The sequence below is a fragment of the Lithobates pipiens genome, unplaced genomic scaffold (assembly GCF_037356315.1).
Source record: "Lithobates pipiens isolate NorthernLeopardFrog02 unplaced genomic scaffold, aLitPip1_a1.2 Scaffold_16, whole genome shotgun sequence".
NCBI classification, from domain to species: Eukaryota; Metazoa; Chordata; class Amphibia; order Anura; family Ranidae; genus Lithobates; species Lithobates pipiens.
Genome location: NW_027507748.1, coordinates 261,581,900 through 261,598,255, shown reverse-complemented (window position 1 = coordinate 261,598,255; position 16,356 = coordinate 261,581,900). Strand labels below are relative to the sequence as shown.

The 16,356-nt window shown below is 43.9% G+C and overlaps 1 protein-coding gene across 3 annotated transcripts in view; it reads left to right on the top strand.

Moving 5' to 3' along the window:
- Positions 1–1,991: 1,991 nt before the first annotated feature.
- The window catches only part of LOC143984325 (polymeric immunoglobulin receptor-like), a 57,540-nt gene continuing 43,175 nt past the window's right edge, over positions 1,992–16,356 (top strand). For 2 of the 3 annotated variants that reach the window (XM_077484565.1, XM_077484564.1), the window contains exons 1-2: positions 1,992–2,219; positions 6,224–6,559. In XM_077484565.1, the coding sequence (XP_077340691.1) occupies positions 2,057–2,219; positions 6,224–6,559 (499 nt within the window). In that variant the 5' untranslated portion in view covers positions 1,992–2,056. Of the gene's footprint in view, positions 2,220–5,579; positions 5,751–6,223; positions 6,560–16,356 lie in introns of those variants that run through there. The other variant, XM_077484566.1, reaches the window with a different exon arrangement.

The window sequence follows — 16,356 nt, the reverse complement described above, 5'->3', positions numbered from 1 at the left end:
CCATCGGACACAGCCAATGATTGATCAGTGTACTGGCTCACTGCCGGTACCATGTGACCAATCACAGCAGATCATGTGAGAGTTGTAAAAAATGGATGTCATCCATTGTTTACAATTGTGTTGCTAGCTGTGATTGGTCAATCACATGGTACAGACAGGGCCAATTACAGCCCATCTGCACCATGTGATTAGCTCTGGCCAATCATAGCTAATTACAACAAACTAAACAAATTAGTCTTATTCAGTAAAATGCTTGCTTATAGCAATGAAAACTACTGCTACAAGAAATCATAATATGTAAAAAAAATAAAATCAAATCCAGATTACTTCCCCAGAGTAGTACAATATTACTATTGTAACATTACGTTGCTCTGGTCACAGTGTGTTAAAAAAATTGTAAAAAATGTAATGTAATGTTTTTTTCGTACTGTCACCAGTCAATGTCCCTGATCACCGCCACACCAGTTATAAGATGACAAAAATATGCCAAAAAATTACAACTTCAAAAAACTCAACATGCCAAAAAGGGGACATTTTGGGGATATTTGTACTGTCCTGACATTTGTAGGCCTCAAGAAATGATAGGCTGTCAGTACATCAGGATAAATTCAGATATATACTATAGTTTGTGGACCTTATACCTTTCCTAGAGACTAAATAATATACACTGATTTGGGTTATTTTCACCAAAGAAATGTAGCAGAATACATTTAAGGCCAAGATTTAGAGACGTTCCTCATACTAGCTGTCACTTTTTAAATTAGCGCAGCTGTGCGGGACTCCATCCATGGGGATTTTTTTCCAGCTGTAGCCCCCCCATGGAGCAGACTGGCAAGCAGCTCCGCTTCTCTCAATGTGGCCAAGCAATGTGCAGGGGGGGGGGGGGGAGTGAGGCAGACAGCAGGAAGAAGATTGAGCCTGCTATACAGCTCTCTGATGCCCAGCATCTCCAGATCCACCCAGCAGTTCACACTATACAGTGGAGGGGGAGGGGCGTCTGCCCCGGGAAGGCACCAGCTTTAATACACACTACACAAGTGGGTGAGCTGCCAATCAAAAGTGCAGAGTTTTGTGAGTTTAAAAGTGGGGTGGGTACAAAGATGTGCTAGGGGTGCAGAGGTGTACAGGAAAGGGGATGCACACTGCATAGATATACAAGTGGGTACGAGGGGTGTTAGTGGTTTAAGGATTGCAGACATTTGTAGTGGAGCACATAGATGTGTGTGCTAGGGGGTTCAGAGACTTGCTGGGGAATGCAGAAATGTGTGAAGAGATGGCAGAGGTGTGCTAGGGATACAGAAGTATGTGTGTGTGTGGGGCTGCAGAGGTGTGCTGGGGTACATGGGGATACAGAGTATTCTGAGGGGTGTAGAGTTGTGTGGGGGATATAGATGTGTGCTGGGTTGTGCAGTGGTGTATGTAAGGGGGCACAGATGTGTCCTGGGGGTACTGGGAATTTTTAGGGGATGTGGAGATGTGCTGGGGGCACAGAGCAAAGCTAAGGGGTTTGGATGCATTCTGTGTGTTGGGGGTCCAGGTGCTGGGAGGTATGGAGGTGATCTGGGACTTCAAAGATGTGCTGAGGGGCTACAGAGGCGTGCTAGGGGTACAAAGATGTGCTAGGGGTTCGGAGTTATGCTGGGGGTATGGCGTGTTCTGGAGGCACAGAGATGTGCTGGGGGATACGGAAGTGTGCTGGTGGGCATGGAGGTGTGCTGTGCTAATTGTGGAGCAACTGTAATATCTGTGGACCATGCTGCAGTATTTGTGGTGGAACAACTGGTGGGGGTTGCACTGTGCAGGGGAGGGGGGTGGTGGGAGTCCGGGGGAGAAGCAAAATGCACCTTCACCTGTGTAGACAAAAATCCTCGCACTGGCCCTGACTCCTGGTACATTTATTGGGTCACCAGCTTTAAGTCTCTGCTTCTCTGGACACTCTACTCCTCCCTCTTCAGCCTATTGAGTTTTGATCCTCCAGAGGATCTGTCCATGCAGTGCATGCCAGGAGCCGCTAATATTACTGCACCCAGAGAGGCGGCAGACAATCAGGGGAGGGATGGAGGTACAGAGCCTGGTACTCGTGGGATTCTCCGGGGAGGAGAAGGAGGACACCAAGCTAAGTGACTTGAACCTACCAGTTGCCTTTATGAAAAAAGAGACACATCGAGAAGATCGAGGGCTACAAATCCCTGGCCAAGAGCTGGAGGGTGAAGGATCAGGTGAGAGAGACACTAGAAACACCACTGGTGGGAGGGGATACCCGAGGTGGGGGGATGGGGGCTGGGGAGTTGTCAGTAGGGTTAGGGGAGAGCGGGGATACCTGAATGCGTATTATGTGGGCAGTGCAATATGTAGGTGGGGCTTTGTGTGGGTGTGACTTGGGTTTAGACAGGGACACAGGGAACCTTATGATCTCATATCAATGAGTTGTCAATCCTCCCCTGGCCCCAATGCATCATGTGTGAATGAATTAAAAACGCTGACATCCATTGTGGCTGTCGGCTTGTAATTCGCAATGAACCATGGCGCTGTAGTAGTTCATTGATTCTTCCTGCCAGTGTATCTGCTTGCCTGTACGGGCACACAGATACCCTGGCAGATCTGCAGGAGACCTGCATGACACCAGCGATCTGCTGGGTGCAATGCTTTATAGGCTTCAAAAAAAGAAATAGACTAATGCACATTTTTTTACCTGCAAAAAAATTTCCATTTTTTAAAATTTATTTTTTAAAGTGAACTTGTCCTTTCATTTGCTAGCCTAAGGGCCCATTCACACCTAATGCAGTTGGCTGCATTTTTGACTGCACTCCAACTGCAAAGACAGGCAAAATCAAGGTAATCCTACGGACATAGCTCACAATATTGCAGTGCAGTCAAAAAAAGTAGGGCATGCTGCATTATTTGCACCACAAAAACACACACAAATGTGCATCAACTGCATGTAAAACACACAGCAAATGCATGCATATATGCAAGAAAAAAAATGTGCAATAGCTGTGCAGCTTCTAGTGTGAATAGGCCCTTAGAGCCCTTTTGACACCAAATGCAATTGGTTGCATTTTGAACTGCACTTCAACTGCATTGACAGCCTAAAATCAAGGTAACCCTATGGGCATAGTTCACATCATTGCAGTGTAGTTCAGCACAGTTTAAAAAACCAACAATAATTCTGTCTCTCACAGATTAGGGTCCTTTCACACGGGGCGGATCAGTTCTGATCCGCCCCCTGGATATCCGTTTGCTCAGCGGGGATCACTCTGTCGATCCCCGCTGAGCAAGGAGATGACAGGTCCGTCTCTGCACACTGCGCAGGGACAGACCTGTCACAGCGCCGCTCTCCCCTATGGGAGATCGGATGACGACGGACCGCAGTGCCCGTCGTCACCCGATCCAATCCGCAGACGGATGGAAAAATAGCTTTTTCCTCCGTTACACTTTTTTGGATCGGAGCGGGTCGGATGTCAGCGGACATGTCACCGCTGACATCCGACGCTCCATAGAGCTCTATGGAGCACCCGTTCATGTCCGCCTGAAAAACTGACAAGAGGACAAAAAATGCAGACTATGACCCTAAGAACACCATCCCTACAGTCAAGCATGGAGGTGGAAACATAATACTTTGGGGCTGTTTATCTGCTAAAGGTACAGGTTGACTTTGCGGCATTGAAAGGCCAATGTATTGTAAAATCTTGGATGAGAACCTTCTTCCCTCAGCCAGAACACTGGATGAGTCTTCCAGCATGACAATGAAACAAAAAATACCGCCATGGCAACAAAGGAGTGGCTTAAGAAAAAGCACATTTAAAGTCATAGAGCGGCCTTAAACCTATAGAAAATGTATGGCGGGAGCTGAAACTTGCTAAGCAACAGCTAAGAAACCTTAAGGATTTAGAAAAGATCTTTAACCACTTGCTTACTGGGCACTTAAACCCCCCTCATGCCCAGACCAATTTTCAGCTTTCAGCGCTGATGCACTTTGAATGACAATTGCGCGGGCATACAGCACTGTACCCAAATGAAATTTTTATCATTTTTTCCCCACAAATAGAGCTTTCTTTTGGTGGTATTTAATTACAGCTGGGAGTTTTATTTTTTGCTAAACAAACAAAAAAAGATGCAAAAAAAAAAAAATCATGTTTAATAGTTTGTTATAAAATTTTGCAAACAGGTAATTTTTCTCCTTCATTGAAGTGCGCTGATGAGGCGGCACTGATAGGCTGCACTGGTGGGCACTGATAGGCTGCATTGGTGGGCACTGATAGGCTGCACTGGTGGGCACTGATAGGCATAGTTAAGGCGGCACTAATAGGTACAGATAAGGCGGCACCGATGGGCACAGATAAGGCGGCACTGATGGGCAAAGATGGGCACAGATAAGATGGCACGGATGGGTGGCACGGATGGGTGGCACTAAGGGGCACTGATAGGTACCACTGATAGATGGGACTGATGGGCACTGATAGGTGGCTCTGATAGGTGGCACTGCTGGGCACTGATGGGCGGCACTGATGGGCACTGGTAGATGACACTGATGGGCATGGATATGTGGCACTGGGGTGCAGCACCTTTGTTGAGGCAGATTGTGGGCACTGCTGGGTGGCACTGTGGGCACTGGTGGGTGGCACTGACGGGGGCACTTATTTTTTAATGATATTTAGTGATGAGGGGGCAGGTGGGCACTGGCAGGGGGCAGGTGGGCACTGGCAGGGCTGGCCGTGATCGGGACTGATGTCCCGATCACGGCAGCCGGTGATCGGCTCTTTTTTTTTCTCCTCGCGCTGTCAGCGCGAGGAGGAATAATAGCCGATTACCGGCTCCGTTATATCACATGATCAGCTGTCATTGGCTGACAGCTGATCATGTGATAAGGGGTCGGGATCGACCCCTTGCTCGGATCAGTGATCAGGCGAGTCTCATAGACTCGCCGATCACAGAGCGCGCCGCGCACGCCCCTCAGGGGGCACGCAGGCCGCTCGTGCACGGGACGACGTCAATAGACATAGTCCCGGCAAAGGAGATTCGCGCTGTAGCCGTCATTCGGCTATAGCGCGGGTCTCAAGTGGTTAAAGAAGAGTGGACCAAAATCCCTCCTGTGTGCAAACCTGGTAACCAACTACAAGAGATGTCTTACCACTGTGCTTGCCAAGAGTTTCTCACCAAGTTCTAAGTCTTTTGCTTGGGGATCAAATGCTTATTTTACTCACTGAACTGCAACTCAATTTATAACATTTGTATTATGTGTTTTTTCTGGATTTTTGATTGATATTTTGCCTCTATAATTTAAAATATGATAAAAATGATAGACCTTTAAATTCTTTGTAAGTGGGCAAACTTACAAAATCTGCAGGGGATCAAATAATAATTTTCCCCACTGTATGTGCAGTTTCTGATGTGAATGTACCCTAAGACTTTAAAAAAAAAACATTTACTACAGACCTGTTTGACACACAGTGCTACTTTACTTATTGGCTTAGCGTATTAAATGTATAGTCTGCATTGTGGCTGCTATTACAAAATATTTCCTTACTGTGGTTATCAGCTACTTCCAAAACTTCCTATTTCAGTGGCTTGGGAAGAATGATCAAGATACGTTGCTCACGAAATAGGCATGATTATCTCCAGGAAAACACATTCTCCTTTGAAAAATCTAGAAGGCAGCAGCTAAAAAATGATCATGGTCAGAACCATCCTGTATAAAACGGCGCGGGGTCTTGTGGTTCTACTAATTATTTTCCACACATGGACGCAATGTGAGTTTTACAGATTATTACCTAAATATTGCTTATCACATAACCAGTAGTCTAATATTGCACATAAATATCAATTTGGAAACATGCAAAATAGGGTCCTTTTCACATGGCATTCTGTCTGGCGTTGACGGAAGATAAACCAACAGCAATGCATTCCTATGGACAAATGGATGTAAACAGATGATCATCTGCATCTGTAAACATCCGTTTATTGAAATAGAACATAGCTGTATTTAGGCTAAAAAAATATGAACATGAAAAGAATAGTGTTTGGTGGTACTGATCATACTAATGCAACCCATCCTGATTTCATTTATATTACTTGTGTGTTTTATTGTAACAACTGTTTTGTAGTCCTTTTTTTTATAATATACATTTGGGGGTGGGGGGAGTTGATTTACTCACGGGCATGTTCAGTTTCAAAGTGAAAACTTTGAATGTCTAATGTATTAACTGTTACCCCTTGCCTTCAGGTTCCTCCAGATCAGATGTGTATAAGGTCAAGGCAACAGTTAAAGGCTTTATAACCATCACCTGCATCTATGACACATATCGATACAAGAACTTGGGAAGTAGCTGGTGCCGACAGATATCAGCAATAGAATGTGAAAACATTGTTCACACAATGGGATTCAAACCAAACATTTATAAGGAACGAGTCAATGTCTCACAAACTATGGATCATTTCGGAAGTGTTAATGTAACAATATCTAACCTGCAACCATGGGACTCTGGTTTATACAATTGGAGAGTCTGGAATGGAAGTGACTATGAGATTATACAGACTGTACTTCTCCAAGTAATTCATGGTAAGTAAAAATGTGCTCAGAGAAAGAAAAAAGTTGTTTTGTTCTATTTCTGGGACCCCTATAGCTAAAGTCTTTGCTATTTAAGTTTAACCTTTTTGCAGTCAACACCTTAAAGCGGAACTTTACCTTAAAAAAAGGGGAGGGGAACGCTTTGTCTCCCTTTCCCCACCTTTTGGAGGTTTTTTATTTTTTTATTTGAGGGAGCAGGTACCTAGGTGATCCCAGCAGAAGTTCACCCCCCACATCCGCAACCTCCTGGGATGTGTCACGGGTCCCAGGAGGCTGAGGGTCCATTCACAAAGTGCAGCACGACTTGTGCATGCGCAGTGGAAGGTAGCTGTGAAGACACAAGAAGTCACAGCTTGCTTTCTACAGTAAACAAGGTAGTGCCCGGGACCCGAAGACCAGTGAAGATGCAGCACTGGTGTATCCCTGGACAGGTAAGTGAATTTTTTATTCATGTTGGCAGCTACTCCCCCTCCCCCCCTTTTTAGATACCCTTTGGAAACCCAGTGATGGGATACACCTTTCAGATATGATGTATATCCTGGTCAATATCTTGCTTTCATATTGCTCCATCCCTGGACTTGTTAAGGGAAGTACTATAACCCCCCTACGCTACCTGGAAAATTCCAAGCTAAGTTACCTCATTCTACCGAATATTAGATATTGTATTAGAGTCTATCTTACTGTTTCATTCACTGCAGCACATATGCCTTGACCATCTACATAAATATATGTTAGACACCCAGTGTGATGCACTGAGCACTATCTATCAATAAGTATACGCTGTTATGACCACTTACTTATTGTTCTTGGACTCGGCCTCCGATTACTTACCCATCTGTTTTCTATTTGAGATACTGTAAATACAATTTTTCTTGAGTGTTACCTGTAACTTTCTTTGGTAAATAAAGGAATTACAAAAAAATAAAATAAAAGCCAGCAGCTACAGTATTTGTAGTAGCTGATGTTCTTCAACTGAAAAAAAATAAACATCTTCAATTACTTAAAGTGGGAATAAACCGAGTTTAAAAAAAACACTTACGTTCCTGACATGCCAGAAATGCTAAATGTTCACATTGGTTGTGCTCTCAACCAAACTTTCAAACCATCCAATGGCTGGTGTCATAACTGATCACATGTGCAGCATTATGGCAGTTGAAGAATCATTAGAGGCCAAGATGGCGGGACTGAAAAGGATAGAAGGGTTTACTTCCACTTTAAGCAACAGTCTCACAGACTAGGGATGAGCCAAATAACGCAGTTTGGTTCGAGGCAGGTTCACTGAACTGTACTGAAGATGAGGTGCCAAATCGAAACCCTATTAAAGTCATTAGGAGCAAAATATTAAGAACCAGTAATTGCCATTTTTTTAGGCTGAAAAGCAAGAGATTGTCAAACAGATGGCATGGGGGCTGGCCACTGCCTTGGAGACCTAGTACCAGGGCATTTTAATTCTGTGTGGCAGGGAGCAACCATTTTAATTATGTTTAAAGTGAAACTTTAACCACTTCACGCTGGGAGGGTGTCCAGGGACGTCCTTGACTTTGCAGGGGGATATCTTAATGATGCCTGCAGCTACAGACATCATTCAGATATCGGCTTTTTCAGCCGGCGACTCCCTACACCATAAGATTGATTATAGCGGCTGTTCTGCTGCATGATTGTTCTTACGGGCGGTGGGAGGGGACGCCCCCTCTCCCACCTCTCTCCGGTGCTTCTATTGACTCACCGTTTCCATCTCTCATTGAGATAATTGATACCCAATAAGCCCAATATCCCCAAAAAAATTGTTCGAAAAATTGCTGTGCAAATACCGTGCAAGATAAAAGCATTGCAATGACCACCATTGTATTCTCTAGGGTCTTTGCTAAAAAAAAACTTATATAATGTTTGAGGGTTCTATGTAATTTTCTAGCAAAAAAATGATGAATTTTACATGTAGGAGAGAAAAGTCAGAACTGGCCTGAGTGCGAAGTGGTTTTAAAGATGCAAATTTCCAACCCCCACCCCCCTCCCCCCATCGCGATCCTGCATCTCTGGAGGTAGAACTCCGCATCAAATGAAAAATAATTGTGAGATAACAAATAATCTAGAACTTCCACAATAAAATTCTCTTTGTTCAATGGGTAAGTCTGAGTGTTTCAAGGAAGAAAGCTACTGATACAATAGGTATGCTGTGAGGGATGGACAAGTATAAACTCGCAACATTGCATGTGACCCATGAATAATTGCTTCTCCATTCAATACTCTCAGCGATTTTTAGAAGATGATTTACATCTTTGAGATATCTGGGAACTTGCTGGACTAAAGGCTGCAATTGCCTGTCCAGCCACTGTCCCAGTCTCTCATTGAGGGAATTGATACCAAATATAATAGGGGATCTAGTCCCTTATGGGTTTTAGGTAGGTGGTAAAATGTGGGGACTACTGGGCTCTCTGGTATTATTTTACTGGCTCCTTTTTGATTGAAAATGCCCACTCTTGTACCCCTATTAACAATTCCTGCTAAAACTGACCTATACTGTTTGGTGGGATCCCCTCTTAATCATGAATAGGTACAGGTGTCAGATAATTGCCAGGTTGCTTTTGCAACATATGTTTCTGTATCTATTACTACTATAAGCTCGCCTTTATCTGAATTACGAATTACAATAGCATCATCCTCCTCAAGCTTTTCTAAAGATATTTTCTCCTCCTTTGTCAGGTTGTCACACCATTTTGTATCACCTCCCATTGCCTGAGAAGCTAGTGTTTTCAAATCCCGTTCCACCGCTCTCTGAAATGTAATCATTTCCGGACAGCGAGAATTTACAGGATATAAATCAGATCTAATACTAAAAAGTACAGGTTTGACAGTATCAGCTTCAGTATTTGTATCTAAGGCAATAGGAGGGCTTTCATTGGATAAATCCTCCAAGTCCCTGATGGCACAATATTCCCTAAAAGAGATATCAGTGTCCTGTGGTGTAATACCACCAGAATGGTGGTACAGCATGGATAGCTCAGACCCCTCAGTATCTCCTGCTGAAAAATAATGATAGTTACCGTAGGTTTCTAATAAATTTATTCACATCAAGTATAGTGTCAACTAAATTCAAAGGCCTCTTTGGGTAGAAATGTAAGCCCTTGGATAATAAAGGTTTTTCACCATTTGTGAGAGTTCTCTTAGATACATTTAAGACATTAGAATAATCATTTAGGACCTGAGTGGTTGTCTGCGAGATGGATATCGTTTCTGCTCCTCTGTTCCTCCACCCTCTACGGCTCCGGCGTGTCCTTTTGTATTTCGGTTTCTGTTCCTTTTGTGGGCCTTGTGTTTCCTTGCCTCGTAGAGGGGATGGATCAGGCTTTTGCACCCCTCATGGCTGAACGAGGTGGTGATGGATCTGAATCTGATGCAGCTAGGGCGTCATCTCATGGTTCAGAGTCTATATCCGAAAAACTGACAGGTTTGAAGGCACCATCAGCTGACTCTCCACACATTTAAATTGTTAGTTTCATAGTCTATTTTGTCTCGTAACATTTTTTTCTTTTTTTCCCTGTAATAATTTCATTCTCAAGGCGATTACATTTTTCATTTAAACATAAATCAAAATCAGCAACCTGTGTAACACTTTAACGGTTTTAGTACTTGTTTTAGTTCTGTTATCTCCTGTTGTAGCATATTCATTTATTTTTTTCTTAGATGTGATTATCATGTCAATCAATGCAAAAGAACAGGTAAATAAAGTCTCTGTCCATAGTTGTTTCAAGGGCTCATCAAACAATTCAAAGGTCGGGAATTTTTTAACCCTCAATCCCTGTGGTATCTGTTTTTTAGACAGGTACTCAGACAGAGAGCTACATTCCCAATAGGCTCGAATTTCTTTGGACATGATTTTTTCAAGCTTGAGAAAGATAGTCCCGACCCATCAATAACCTTGTCCAATAATGCAGATTTACGTAATTTATGGTGACAAATGGCCACAGAATCCCAAAAGGAAAAGAAAGGACAATCAAAGGACACTTAAGAACATACTGCTACACTTGCCACAAATTACATATACAGTATAGTCCTCATTGTAAAATGTAACCACTTAAGCCCTGGACCATTTGGCTGGCCAAAGACCAGAGCACTTTTTGCGATTTGGGACTGCATCTGTTTAACTGACAACTGCACAGTCATGTGATGTGGCTTCCAAACAAAGTTTATGTCCTTTTTTCCCCACAAATAGAGCTTTCTTTTGGTGGTATTTGATTACCTCTGTGGATTTTATTTTTTGCGCTATAAACAAAAAAATAGCAACAATTTTGAAAAACTTTTTTTTTTTTTACTTTTTGCTATAATATCCCCCAAAAAATATATATATAAAAAAATTTTTTCCTCAGGATAGTTTTATGGCATTTTTATTATAAATTTTTTTTTTTGCTAGTGGCGGTGAACAGCGATTTTTTATCGGGACTGCGACATTATGGCAGACACATTGGACACTTTTGGTGCGATTTTGGGACTATTCACATTTATACAGCGTTCAGTGCAATTAAAAATGCATTGATTACTGTGTAACTGTGACTGGCAGTGAAGGGGTTAACACTAGGTGGAGCTGTAGGGGTTAAGTGTGTCCTAGGGATGTGTTCTAACTGTAGGGAGGAAGGGCTATGTGTGACACATCACTGATCATAGTTCCCGATCACAGGGAGCTATGATCAATGACAGTGTCACTAGGCAGAACTTGCTCTCCGTGAGACGATTGCGGGTATCCCCGTGGACATCGAGTCTGCGGGACTCGTGATCCTACTCACGGAGATCCCGGCCAGCGCGTGGCACAGTGGCAAATTTAAATGGACGTACAGGTGAGTACATGGATTGAAAACTGGCTACAAGGGCAAGTTCAGAGGGTGGTGATAAATGGGGAGTACTTGGAATGGTCAGGGGTGGGCAGAGCTGCTGATAGGCCAGTACAACTGGCCCTGCTGTACCGGGCCTGACCAGCAGGGGGGCCCGGGCAACCTGAACTGCAAAGTAAATTTTCATGTAAAAAAAAAAATTATTCTCCACCGATCATCGTATATCCGCCCTTTTTTTTTTTTTTTGTTTTTTTTAGAATATGTGTTTGAATAGTTTCAATATGCGGCTGCAGGGGAGGGACTATTTTATGTATTTCGGGCGCGGAAGAATACATCCTCTGCGCCCGCTCCTCATGCTCCGCACACCGCACAAGTCCCGTCCAGCACATCCTATTATGGTGTTGCGGAGTAATATTCCTCTCTCTCTCTCTCTCTCTCTCTCTCTCTCTCCACGTGAGAAGAAGTAGCAGAGTGAGAGGCGAGCAGAGAGAGCAGGGGCCGGGCAATCGAGATATTGTGGACACTCAAGAAGAGGGAGAAAGTGATCTCTGCGGGGGCCAAGGCAGCAGAGCTAACAATTACACAGGTGAGGTGTATGCTTGCTTGGGGGGGGGGGGCGGGGGGCTTGAAGTTCAACATCTACTACTACTCTGCAATACATACCCTGCCAATATTCTGCAATAAATACCCTGCCAATACACTGCAATAAATACCCTGCCAATACTCTGCAATAAGTACCCTGCCAATACTCTACAATAAATACCCTGCCAATACTCTACAATAAATACCTGCCAATACTCTGCAATACTTATCCTGCCAATACTCTGCAATAAATACCCTGCCAATACTCTGCAATAAATACCCTGCCAATACTCTGCAATAAATACCCTGCCAATACTCTGCAATAAATACCCTGCCAATACTCCTGCAATAAATACCCTGCCAATACTCCTGCAATAAATACCCGGCCAATACTCTGCAATACCTACCCGGCTAATACTCTGCAATACTTACCCTGCCAATACTCTGCAATACGTACCCTTCCAATACTCTGCAATAAATACCCTGCCAATACTCTGCAATAAGTACCCTGCCAATACTCTGCAATAAGTACCCTGCCAATACGCTACAATAAATACCCTGCCAATACTCTGCAATACGTACCCTGCCAATACTCTGCAATACGTACCCTGCCAATACTCTGCAATAAGTACCCTGCCAATACTCTGCAATAAGTACCCTGCCAATACTCTACAATAAATACCCTGCCAATACTCTGCAATAAATACCCTGCCAATACTCTGCAATACGTACCCTGCCAATACTCTGCAATACGTACCCTGCCAATACTCTGCAATACGTACCCTGCCAATACTCTGCAATACTTATCCTGCCAATACTCTGCAATACTTATCCTGCCAATACTCTGCAATAAATACCCTGCCAATACTCTGCAATAAATACCCTGCTAATACACTGCAATACATACCCTGCCAATACTCTGCAATACATACCCGGCCAATACTCTGCAATACTTACCCTGCCAATACTCTGCAATACGTACCCTGCCAATACTCTGCAATACTTACCCTGCCAATACTCTGCAATACATACCCTGCCAATACTCTGCAATACATACCCTGCCAATACTCTGCAATACATATCCTGCCAATACTCTGCAATACTTACCCTGCCAATACTCCTGCAACAAATACCCTGCCAATACTCTGCAATACCTACCCTGCCAATACTCTGCAATACTTACCCTGCCAATACTCTGCAATACTTACCCTGCCAATACTCTGCAATACTTACCCTGCCAATACTCTGCAATAAATACCCTGCCAATACTCTGCAATAAATACCCTGCCAATACTCTGCAATAAATACCCTGCCAATACTCTGCAATAAGTACCCTGCCAATACTCTGCAATAAGTACCCTGCCAATACTCTGCAATAAGTACCCTGCCAATACTCTGCAATACTTACCCTCCCAATACTGGCAGGACGAATGAGAGGACGACATTACCACCTTTGCATTGAAGTGATTGGTCAAACTTTCTTTCAGTTTTAACATGTGGATGTTCAATTTTTTGCTGATGCAGCTTTTGGTTCAAGAGTATTGCAGCAGCACTCTTAACTTGGGTCGTTTGACTCCTGTTGTTTTTGGGCCTGTTAGCACACTTATGTTTACCCAGTTGTTGCCTACTTTAAAAACATTTGAAAACTATCTACAGTAAACTATCTTTAACGAGACCTGGCTTATTGTTTTCTTCAACCTTTGTCATTTGTTTAATCTCCCTAATTTTTTTCAAAATAACATTTTATTTATTCATTAATAGTTTGTATTACATATAGATATTAAAGAGGTCTGTTCTCATCTGAAAACAGTATTTCTTTTGGATAATCAAACCTATAACTGGCTGGAGAAAAACAAATATCACTTGTAGACAAACCTACACTTTGTTTCAAGGCGGGGTCTGGGGAGGGGCAATGGGCGGGGCCAGGGGTGGGGCTGAAGGAGGGACCAGGGGCGGGGACAGGGTGGAGCAGAAGGGGGCCCCATCAGGTAGGCTGTTCGGGGCCCCATGATTTCTATCAGCGGCCCTGGGGGTGGGTAGTGGGGTTCCCCAGGGTTCTGTGCTGGGACCAATCCTATTTAATTTGTTCACAAACGACCTGGAGGATGGGGTAAACAGTTCAATCTCTGTATTTGTGGATGAAACTAAGCAAAGCAGGGCAATAACCTCTCCACAGGATGTGGAAACCTTGAAAAAAGATCTGAACAAATGAATGGGGTGGGCAACTACATGGCAAATGACGTTCAATGTAGAAAAATGTAAAATAATGCATTTGGGTGTCAAAAATATGAATGCAATCTATACACTGGGGTGAGAACCTCTGGGGGGAATCTAGGATGAAAAAGGACCTGGGGGTCCTAGTAGATGATAGGCTCAGCAATAGCATGCAATGGCAAGTTGCTGCTAACAAAGCAAACAGAATATTGACATGCATTAAAAAGGGGATTAACTCCAGAGATAAAACAATAATTCTCCCACTCTACAAGACTCTGGTCCGGCCGCACCTGGAATATGCTGTCCAGTTCTGGGCACCAGTCCTCAGGAAGGATGTGCTGGAAATGGAGCAAAGCTGATAAAGGGTCTGGAGGATATTAGTTATGAGGAAAGGTTGCGAACACTGAACTTATTCTCTTTGGAGAAGAGACGCTTGAGAGGGGATATGATTTCAATATACAAATACCATACTGGTGACCCTACAATAGGGATAAAAGTTTAACAAGACTGGTGGCCACTCATTAACATTAGAAGAAAAGAGGTTTAACCTTAAACTGCGTAAAGGGTTCTTTACTGTAAGAGCGGCAAGGATGTGGAATTCCTTTCCACAGACAGAGGTCAAAACGAGCGGCATTGATAGTTTCAAGAAACTATTAGATAAGCACCTGAACGACCACAACATACAGGGATATACAATGTTATACTGACATATAATCAAACACATAGGTTGGACTTGATGGACTTGTGTCTTTTTTCAACCTCACCTACTATGTAGCTATTTAACTATGTAGGTACGCCCATTTGCGCAGCCGTGCCATTCTGCCGACATACATCGGCATGTGCCGGTCGGGAACCGGTTAAGCCAACTGAAGCAACGGCGTGTACTATGCCTTTCCTGGCAGCTCCCATGCAATCATTAGCTCATTATGCCTCTAAATTGCAGGGTGTTTTTTTTTTTCAAGTGGGTTTACCACCACTTTCAATCAAATTTAAAATTGCAATGTGTTGTAATACATTTGTATTGCATTTTCAAACGACAGCTGTATTAAATGAAAATTGTACGATCTGGCATCGTACGAAAAAAAATGTGCGATCAAACAATATCAGATGAAATGTCCTGATCGGCTCTTGAAAGCTCTGGACTAAGCATCCAATGTTCGTCCGACCGCTTCGAAAGAGGTCAGAGCAGCGTTCTCCTTCTGAAAGCCCGGGGAGGGCTGGCGTTTCCCCGCCTGGTGATTAGTTTCGGATTTGGCATGAGTCGGGTGGGGGGCGGGCACATGCATCGAGTTCCGGCCTGTGGAATACAGAAGGGGGACAGAGGACTTCTGGCAATCCACTTACGGTTCCAGGTCGAGCGGCGAGCGTAGACGAACGGAACTTTTGCGGCTATTTTAAAAAGCCCCAGCCACATATAGAATGTTCTTCATCACAAGTGAAGCGAAAAGCCTCCAGGCGGTCAGGCAAGCTTCCGAACGGACATGGATGCAGTGGAGCCGAACCAGCTCAGGTAGGCAAACACAAAGGTGTCTTTTACCTACGGGGCTGGAAGAGAGGGGGGAGTGATGGACTAAACAATGAAAAGGCATTATGAAATGGTCCAGGTGTGGTTCTCCATAAGTGAAGGAATCTTATTTTTGCTAAAGGTTTCGCTGATGTTAGCTTGTCTATGTTTCCTTTCCTTTCTTCTCTCCTTCTCTTGTCTTAGCCCACGTACACACGGTCGGAGATTTTGCCAACCAAATCCGTCGGATTTTGCCCGTCGGATTTAGTCCGACGGATTGTGTCCGAAACTGTTGCATACGTGATGACGTAATTTCGTTACGATGGGACTACATTCAGGCTAGTAGCCAATAGCTTTGATGTAGGAATTAGATCTGAGCATGCGTGGCACTTGGTCCGATCAAAATGCTCTACACATGATCGGATTAGGTCCGTCCGGCCCAGTTGGTCGGGAAATATTTCCAACATGTTGGAAAATTGGGTCGGATGGTGATTCGGACGGAATAAGTCCAATGCATACCACACACAGTCGGATTATCTGACGACACGGTCCGATAAGACTCATTCCGACAGATTCTCCAACCGTGTGTACAAGGGCTAAGGCTTTGCCCAAAGAACCAGAGAGGTCAGGGGGGAAGAAGAGGTGTCCATCGTGTATGAACAAAT